A 10,502-nucleotide genomic window follows, 5' to 3' on the forward strand; every position below is an offset into this window, starting at 1 on the left:
TTTAGTGTATGCAACTTATTTTGTCTTCTTTTTCTTTGCAAATATTGCCTCTGTATTTTGCTTCTCTTCTCCTTTTTTGTGTCGCGTCTAATGCGAGGATTTCAATGACCTTGGAAGGGTGAAGATTATTGGAAACATTGTGTTTGGCAATTTCCAATCAATAATATCATTTGCTTAAAGTTTTAGTCAATTTTATTTGTGTTGTTTATTAGGGATTCAACTTATTTAAACTATTTATTGATATTAACAGTGATGATTTTAGGGAACCTTTACACCCTGAAGCTCTTGAGAACTTGCACAGTGACGTGATGAGATTGAATATTCTATACCTTTCTGTGTAAACAAAAAGTGAAAACAGATGATTGATTATTCGGAAAAGGGTCAAAATTACCCCTGAATTTTGAAAAATAATTTATTTATACCCTTCGTTATACTTTAGGGCCAATTATACCCTTACAGTTATACTATGGGGTCAATTATACCCTTATGGCTAACGGCTGCCACGTGGCATCATCCCAACCCTTCAAAATTATTTTACCCTCAAATAATTTTTTACCCACTAAAATAACTCAACAATTTTTTTTCCAGCAAAAATTATACGAAATTATTTTTATTTTTTTCTGGAAAAAGTATCCGTATTATTTTTGATGGAAAAAAAAATCGGGTCGGGTTAAGTTATTTTAGTGGGTAAAAAAATTATTTGAGGGTAAAATAATTTTGAAGGGTTAGGATGACGCCACGTGGCAGCCGTTAGCCATAAGGGTATAATTGACCCCATAGTATAACTGTAAGGGTATAATTGACCCTAAAATATAACGAAGGGTATAAATAAACTATTTTTCAAAGTTCAGGAGTAATTTTGACCCTTTTCCGTTGATTATTTTAGGAAAAAAATCATTAATTAGAGGTTCTTGAGATAGGTGACAATGTCAAATATTTAACGGAAAAGGGCCAAAATTACCCCTGAACTTTGAAAAATAGTTCATCCATACCCTTCGTTATACTTTAGGGCCAATTATACCCTTACAGTTATACTATGGGGTCAATTATACCCTTATGTCTAACGGCTGCCACGTGGCATCATCTCAGCCCTTCAAAATTATTTTATCCTCAAATAATTTTTTACCCACTAAAATAACTCAAAACGACCCGAATTTTTTTTTTCCAGGAAAAATAATACGGAATTATTTTTATATTTTTTCTGGAAAAATAATTTCGTATTATTTTTCCTGGAAAAAAAATCGGGTCGTTTTGAGTTATTTTAGTGGGTAAAAAATTATTTGAGGATAAAATAATTTTGAAGGGCTGAGATGATGCCACGTGGCAGCCGTTAGACATAAGGGTATAATTGACCCCATAGTATAACTGTAAGGGTATAATTGGCCCTAAAGTATAACGAAGGGTATGGATGAACTATTTTTCAAAGTTCAGGGGTAATTTTGGCCCTTTTCCGAATATTTAATTCATGTTGGAATATTCTGAATATTTTAAATTTACACAAGAACCTATCTTTCCATTATTTTCAATATTAAGATATCAGAAAAGGATTATTAGTAAGTTTTGCAATTATTCATGATCGCGCGAAGTGCGGCAACTTTTATATATATATATATATATATATATATATATATATATATATATATATATATATATATATATATATAAAGGAAAACAAGGTGCAGACGCATAGAAAAAAAACTATGGATATTCTCTTTTTGCTCATTAATAGTAACACCAACATATTGAAACGGGTGCATATTTAACACCACTGATCAAAATATTCAGTAACATGTGATTGTACAAACTCAACCCCACAAAAGTGTTAGAAGGGATTTCTTTATAATAAGTTAAAAAAATTGAACTATATTCACTTGATGGCCATCATCATCTTCAATAGTGTCTCGCTGATTTAAAGGGCAGCCCGATGCATCAAGCTCCAGTGTGATCCAAAGAATAATCGGATCTTTTTTACTCAATTTTGCCTTGCATTTATCTTATCAATCTAGAACAAGGAGATTAAAGAGCAGAAATCCTCTTCATCACAAGGGATAGTAAGTCCCATATCATGGTTGAATCCAAATTCTTCCTCAGCCCTTTGAAGTAAACTTTGAAATTCAGGATGTGTCAACCAAGAAATTGGAATTATGTATCTACTCCTATTTTCACCAACATATACCACAAAGTGGCCTTTCGGTACATCATGAGGAAGGCCATTCTCATTCTTTCCAAAACTTGAACACCTTTTCAAGATTTGTTTTAGGGCTGCACTTTGAGTAATGTGTTTGCTTGATTTCTTTAGAGCCATTTTTGGTTCTTGATGTGTGGAGAAGGGAAAATTAAAGGATCACTTGAAGTTTGAAATTTGAGTTGTGGGGAATTAGAATTGGGGAACGGAGAGTATTTATGGGGAGAATGGAAAAACAAAGGCACATGGAGTGTGTGTGAAAAGAGGAACTAAATAGGTAGTGAATGTTGTTTTGGGATTAGTCTTGTAACAAGGGCTTGAGTCTCTTTTGTTCTTTCTTCCATTGGTCCTATGCCCTAATGTCATCCCACCTAAAAACACTAGAATAGGACCACTCACCTCCCTAGTTACCACATATAATGCAGCCATCATCATCATCATCATCATCATCATCATTATTATTATTATTATTATTATTATTATTATTATTATTAAAAGGCAGTTCGGTGCACTTAAGCTCTCTCGCATGCGAGGTTCAGTTTAGAGTCAAATTACATTGAGTCTTGCATGCAAATTTTTTAAACATTTTTGAAGAAAGTTATTTCCACGATTTCAACTCATGATCTTACACGAAGGGTAATTGTTATAGTTGCACCAAGACTTCCGTCAACAAAGGTTTCTAATATGAGTTTAGTTAAGTTATGTACTTAATTAGTGTAAAGAATACTTTAATTATTAAGTCATTCAAAAGATATCTACATGCAAACTTTCTTAAAATGTGTGATTTATAATTTTAAAAACAAAACAGATTACCTGCTACAACAGATAAAGGTGATCTGATGGTATAAAAAATTCTTGCACTAACGAGGTATATATAACTTAAACTCTTACGAGATAGATAGAAATGGGGGATATGAAGAAGTATTTTGCAGGCAAGTATATTTTGTACCTTCATAAGTAATTATGGTTTAGTTAATTTCTTAGAAACACCTTGAAACGAAAAAAAAAGTATATAAAGGGAAAATGTACAATTAACACCAACAAAAAAATCTAACCGAAGAATTAGAAGAAAATACAACAGAAAATTATTTAAATAATTTTAAATAATGGCCACTTTGAGATGACTAAAGACAACTTGAAGTAGGTCCGGTAGAATGAGGAACATAACTATTGAAAAGTACCACTTTTGGTGATTCAAGTTCGTTAGATTTTATGATGTTGATTACCTTTTGAAATGGAACCTTCTTCGGTTTACTAATTTTACCACTTTTGTTTTTATACTCCTAATAAGGATACTAAAACCTTACCTTAATTTTAAAACCACTTGGTGTTCAAATTCCACTGGCCGACTAATTAATGATACATTGGATAGTAGTATATATAAAAGGGAACTTGTGATATAACAAGTTATAGTTATTAATTCAATTGAAATTGCCATTAGTTTATTTCTCTATTTTAGACACTAGGCAGTAGCTAATTAGCTATTCCATTTTTGAAGTAGCTAATTAGGTAATTTCTTTTAGGCACTAGGCAGTAGCTATAATTAGCGATTCCATTTTTAGTAGCTAATTACTTAATTTTTAGACGGCACTAGTCAGTAACTAATATTTCTTGCCCTGCAGAGAACTTTTTGCTATCTACTTTTTAATTTTTAAATTCAAACACTTGCTTATGCATATTGGCGTGCAAGGTTTATTTTGTTCTTTTTAATTTAAAAATTACGCTTCACTCCAATGAAGCAAGTTCGTTTAAAGCAGTACTGTACATTGCATGAAGCGTGACTTAAATAATTTCAAAATAGAGTATAACTTCCTAGGAAAAGCAGAACTGAGGAAGATATTTTTGTTGAAAATAAAAAGAATTATTAAGAGGTTTGTGCTCTTTAATTTAACATCTTAAGTTAAACACTTTAATTTGATATCAGAATCGGTATTCATGAGTTCGAATCTCACTGCCACCATTACCAAAGGAAAAAATTGTAGGAATTGTCGTTCATATGGGTTGGTCTTTAAGTTTTGCCCTTTAACAATCAAATTTATGCCTAGTGAAAATAAGTTCTTTAAGACCACAACATAACTTGTGGGGAATATGATGATGCGAAAATATAAAATTATATCCCGCGAAAAATTATTTGTTATGAGGGGCAAAAATTAAATACAACACAAAATAATGGCACAAGTGCCAATGACATTTACCAAAGAGAGTTTATATGCGGGCAATTCACACAAATTGCCCCTATCTTGGGGTGGTTCGGAGTGGACAAATCTTTCGTGCCGCCCCCCCCCCCCCCCCCCCCCCCCAAAACCCCCCCTATTCTCTCTCTATAAAAAAGCCCGCGGGAAGCACGAAGAGCTAAGCCACTAATGTCGTGGCGAAGGGCACTCCTGCAAGAAAGGGGATGCGCTAAGGCAACGGCTTTTGCGCAGCTCCTACGTACGTTTTTCTTGACTTGACCTAGGAAAACAATCCTAAGGGAAGCTTCTCGCTAGTGCTTTGCCCCCACCACTGAACATTGCATTGCTATGGTCAATAAACAGCCAACAAGTGGTTTCGAATGTGATACGATTTGAATTGGGATAAACATCGAATCAACAACAAAACGCTAAAAATTAAGATAGATAGAAATCAAGGGATGAGAATTGAAGAAAGGGGATGAGAAAAGAGGGATAGAAGCTAGACCCTCTTGATGATGAATCTATGGACAAACCTAGATATATCAAACCTAGACCCTTCCAATTGGATTCAATCAAGGAACCTAAGCTATTTGAATTCCAATCAAGAGTCACAGACTTGAAAACCCCAAATAAGCAACTCTCATATGAAAATCAATGGAAAATGGTTCATAGCCAACAAAGGAATCCATCTATGATGAACTATAACTATCACTAACCCTATAGCTACCAAATTAAACAAACTCTCATATCCAAATAGTATTCTCAATACATCATCATTCATAAACTAAGTAATGAAATAAACTAAGTGGAGTATTTGTACTACTAGGCTAAAGAAGACTAGACTAACTATTACAAAAATACCCTTAATGAAGTAAGGGCCATGATTGATAGTTTTCTTTAGGGATAATGACTTGAATTGCGAAAATAACCTCTTGTATAGCTAGCCACCATCGTGTCCCACCATCTTATCTTCGCTCCACACGACCAAGCAATTATCCTTACGTCATATGCTCGATTTGGCTCATGTGTGCTCCTCGGGATCGTATTAGAATGACCTTGAGGAGGCCCCTGCGTAGCACCTTTCTCGCTCGAAGGATCTATGCTTTAATTTTTTCCCCTCAAATCGCTGGTCTTTAATTTTTACCCTTCAACACTTAAAGTAACAAAAAAAAAGTGGCCGAAAATACTTGTGACATCAAAAAGATTTTTTTTTTTTTTTAAAAGTAATTCGGATCTATGACTAATTATTTTGCCTTGTCAGACAAAGTTATATGGAAACTATGCCTCGTTCGGCATAAGTTCTGGAAACTATGTTAGACAAGGTAGGACTTATATCGGACTAGGCAAAGTTTCAATAAACATTAACCGAGATAATTAGTTACTACACAACTTATGCTGGATAACTTCATTTCTATAGAACTATGTCGGACACGGCATAGTTTCTATGTAACTTTGCCCGACACGGCATAGTTTTTATAAAACATTGCCTTGCGAAATTTTTTCCCACTCTGCTGGGGATCGAACCCATTTGTAGACCAGCGAATAAGGGTACTTTGACCCACAAATTTTCATTAAATGAGAAGCAAGGGAAAAAATTAAAGACTAGCGATTTGAGGGCAAAAATTAAAGACCAATCCGTATGAAGGGAAATCCGCACAAAAATTGTTTATACGTGTCTTCTCATGCAAAAAATAAGGCTCGTATATGAAGGGTTTTGTTGAAAACAAAATTAAGTAAATAAAAATGTATTCCTCTAACCGCTTAAACTTTTAAATAAAATGATCATACACTTTAAGAATCTTTTGGCAAGTTACACAGTTGGCCAGTCGGCAAAAAATAATTACATTTGCTAGTCAAATGTCCAAAATATATACACTATTATGTATAAAAAATGTGTACTTTATGTATATTATACACCAAAATATACATTTGTTGGCTATTATTTTGATGGGCGGCTATTTATGTCAATTTCTCTAAAAATTAGGTATCTTTAGAAAAATACCTCCATAGCTACAGTTGTGTTTTCATACTCCATATAACTAGGAAATAGGCTTGTAGTGATAGAGTTGTTCACTCACTCTCTTAGTTTGTTGGCCTGTTCACAATGCCAGTACTAATAGATTACTTGTTTCTTTAAAGAAGGAAAAAACTACTCCCTCCGTTCTAATTTATGTGATGTAGTTTGGCTGAGTATGAAATTTAAGAAATATAAGAAATTTATTTAAATCTTGTTGGCTAAAACAAGTTAAAGATATTTGTGTGATTGTAAATCATCTCGTGAAGCGTAAAAGGTAAAGTTTAAAGTTAAATTGTTGCTAAATAAAGAAATAAGTCATTCTTTTTAGACCAACTAAAAAGAAAAGTGTGTCATATAAATTGAGACAGAAGGAGTATGAACGTATGTATCTTCTCTTTTTACTGTAGGATGTAGGGAAGAGGATAGGCCGGTTGCATTACAATTTCAAAAGAACAAAAAGTCTAAAAATATTCAATTTTGTGTTGATTCTTAATTAGTTGAGCATTAAATCTCTATTTGCGTTTAATTAAGCATAGCAGCATATGTTTCACTATTTTACCAAACCATGGGACGCAGTCATACTTGAATATATATAAAAAAAGAAACATATAAATTGACAAAACTGGAAAATAAAATAAGTCCATTAAAAAGTATTGCAATGTTTATGAGTCATGACTATTGCAAATTTGCAACCCCTTGTATTGAAGCTGCAGAATTTAACAAAGAAGCTGCAGAATTTAACAAAGAAAATTAAGGAATTAGGTTTTGGTTTCACTGGAGGTAGTGGCGGAGCTAGAGGTGCGGAAGGAGTTCATCAGAACTCCCTTCATCAAAAAATAATATTATATGTATAAAGTCAAAAAATTGTCATATGGCTTTTAAAAAAATAAGCCTACTAAAAAATCGGTAGACTTATTATTGAAAGGCACATAATATTTCTTTTAATTAAAAAATAAGCTAAATGATTTTTTACAAAAAAATCGTCAGTGAAGAGGGTATATTCGCACCATTTATGTCATAGCAGGGGTACATATGAACAACCTTTTTAAAGAAAGATACATCTGTCTAAATCGCAAAACTGAAAGGTATATTTACATCTTTACTCTATATAATAAATGATAAACCCTTGATGACAAAATTAAAATTTTGTCTCCACTACTAACTGAAGGTCATATTAGACAACCTGACACGTTGCATAGTCACAAAGTCACCACAGTACAGCAAAGGATATGAATTATCAATCGTCATCACCAACGTAACATAAACGAATATAAAGTCTTAAAGACAGAAACGCTTCATTAAACTCAATCCCATACAGCACCACAAGTCAAAGGTTCTCCATTTTCAACTATTTGAAGAGTTAGATTTTGTAACTTAATTTGTAAAACCGGTAAGTGATATCTTTTCTTCTATTCTCTATGTACCTCTTTATGATAAAAATTTATTACATCACATTAATAGATGCATGATACGTGTTTTCTAATAGATTTTTATCATTTAATCATGATTAATTAATGTAAATTCATGTCCTATTAAACATTTAATTACGATATATATGCTGACATACATGGTACGGTATAAACGTCTAATGAAGGTAAGTAATTACCCTCCTTTATTCCCTTTTATCTGTCTAGTTTACATTTGCAGTACTCACCTTAAGAAAGCATGATTTAAGTACTTAGTTATTAGGTTATTCTTATTAATAGTACTTGGAAAGTCTAAGTTACTAGTTGAGTCTAATTTACTCCAACTAGTTTGAAAAAATAAACTTAATGATAAGGGAGAAATAGGCGAAAACTAATTAAATCTATCTTAGTGTTGCTATTGGAAACTGCTATTGGGTCAGTCGGTCAGGTCCATCAATAGAGGTGCTAATTAGCTTATACGGTCTTTTAATTTGTCCGGGGCAATTTGCAGGATTGCCCTTCGCCGGAGGTGGTCTTTAATTTTTACCCCTCAAAATGGTGGTCTTTAAAATTTGCCCTTCAGGCAGAATTTCTGCCCATGTAAATTGTGCCTGAAGGCTCAAATTCTGCCTTTACATGGGCAGATTTGTAAAAATTCTACCTTGCATAGCGAAATTTTGACTTGAGATTTTTTTTTTTAACTGAGCTAGGGTTCGAACTCATAACCTCATAGTGTTAGGCGAAGGGCAATACTTAAAGACCACCATTTTGAAGGGCAAAAATTTAAAGACCACTCCAAAGGAAGGGCAATCAGCGCAAAAAAAAAAAAAAAAGATTCCTCCTCCTAAATATTGCTTTTGACGTATAAGTACTCACTATGAGTATTGGAAAAGAAACTTTTCCTACTATAATACGACTAGGGCTCGCAAAGGAAATATTCTTTGCATCTTCGTATAGGATATACAGCTGTAAAAATTAAGGACTTATTAAGTTTTGGGATAGTTCCTACGACCAGTAATTCAGGTTATGATTAGTTATGACTTTTAACTTTTAGCATATAAGTTATTTTTAAAATATCAATCCAAACACCCTCTAAAAGTCTCCACTTCATTGCAAAAAGGAACAAGTAAAAGAGAAAATTATTTTTAGTATACTAAATAATTAAAGGGAACTGGGGGAGTATACTTTTTCAAACTATTTCTACATGAGTTTTGCATAGTATAACTTGTTCAAATTTGGATAAACAAAAGTGTCACATAAATTTGAGTAGAGGGAACAATACTTTTTCATATTTAGAAATATTTTAATTTTAATTTTGTGCTTTTAAATTATTCTTAAATGAAATTATTTATAGCTATACCAAAATGGGGGATCTTAGCTAGTAGCTCAGTTGGTTGGCTATCTGAAATTTCACCTTGTTGGTGAGAGTTTGATTTCTAATCTTGTAATCCCCTCCCCATGGGGAATCTTAATTAGTAGCTCAGTTGGCTACATGCATTTTTAACTTGTTGGTGAGGTTTCGAATTTCCACCTTGTAATCCCCTCTGATCCCCATTTTCCCTTCACCTATCCCTTATGTAATTGAAAAAATAGCTATATAAATAACTATGACTTGTTTTAAATCACAAATTTTAAATTTTTTATTTCTTAAATCCAATATAAATCAAAATGCATCACAAAATAGGACAAATAAATAATTGATTGCCTAGTGAAATTGGAACATTAATGTCAGTACTTATTTGTACAATTTTGTGTAGCATTATGCACATGGTTCTCATCAAACTTTTTGAAGAAGACACCTGTCGATACGAAGGCCATACAACTATTTGAGTTCAATTTAATTTGGATTGGTTCCATCTTTTTGGCACTAAAAGCAGAAAAAACAACATAGAATAGAATACTTGACAATTGAGTTCTAGTTAACTAATATTTTCTCTCGTTCAATTTATGTGATATATATTTTTCTTAGTTTGGTTCAAATAAATATTATTTTTTTATAAGTAAAAATAATTTAATTTTAAATTTTTTATTTTATTTTAGAATTTTAATGAGATTATTTATACTCAAACATTTAAAATTTGTTTTAGACTATAAAATTTGAAAGTCTTTTTTAAAATTAAAAATAAAATAATATATATATATATATACCCAATTAAATAATATCACATTCTGTCTCAATTTATATAATACAGTTCTGATTCCAAGAGTTAAACTTCTTTAATTTGCTGTAAATTTGAACATACAATCTTTAAGTTTTTTAAAAATAATTTGCATAATATAAAAAACTACTACTATAAGTTACAATAATCAACGATTTAAAATATTTAAATGGAAGATTGAGTAAATCGCTATCAAAGATTTTTTTATTTGACTCTGAATCGAGACTGAGAGAGTGATAAATTAGACCGGAAGGAGCACTAACTAATACGTTTGATTCTTATCGAGCTCTTCTTCCTCCCCTCCTTGAGCCTCTTCATCTCCCAAAGTAAAAATAGAAAGAAAAAACACAAATTTTCTTACAAAGAGTTCGAAAACTTTATAATTTTTAATTAAATGTCATGGTTGTTATCTTATCCACGTGGCTGTTCTAACTGTTGTATAAGATTTATCCTGGCTTTTAGTGTCTGCTAGCTGATAATACAACTGCTTTAAACCATCATCGATCATAGATACCATTATTAAATGCGATACCAAAAGATAATCAGATTCAGAATTTAAAT

The 10,502-nt window shown here is 32.2% G+C and overlaps 1 protein-coding gene across 1 annotated transcript; it reads right to left on the reverse strand.

The window, feature by feature from the left end:
* Window positions 1-1,740: 1,740 nt before the first annotated feature.
* LOC132617715 (auxin-responsive protein SAUR50-like) lies at window positions 1,741-2,462 on the reverse strand. The gene has a single exon (XM_060332789.1). It carries the CDS (start codon window positions 2,303-2,305, stop codon window positions 2,003-2,005), a length of 303 nt encoding a protein of 100 aa, XP_060188772.1. The 5' UTR covers window positions 2,306-2,462; the 3' UTR covers window positions 1,741-2,002.
* Window positions 2,463-10,502: the final 8,040 nt, after the last annotated feature.

Source organism: Lycium barbarum, chromosome 11, assembly GCF_019175385.1.
Source record: "Lycium barbarum isolate Lr01 chromosome 11, ASM1917538v2, whole genome shotgun sequence".
Taxonomy (NCBI): domain Eukaryota; kingdom Viridiplantae; phylum Streptophyta; class Magnoliopsida; order Solanales; family Solanaceae; genus Lycium; species Lycium barbarum.

Coding starts and splice junctions, on each gene's coding strand:
- LOC132617715 (XM_060332789.1), bottom strand. CDS start 2,305: ATGGCTCTAAAGAAATCAAGCAAACACATTACTCAAAGTGCAGCCCTA.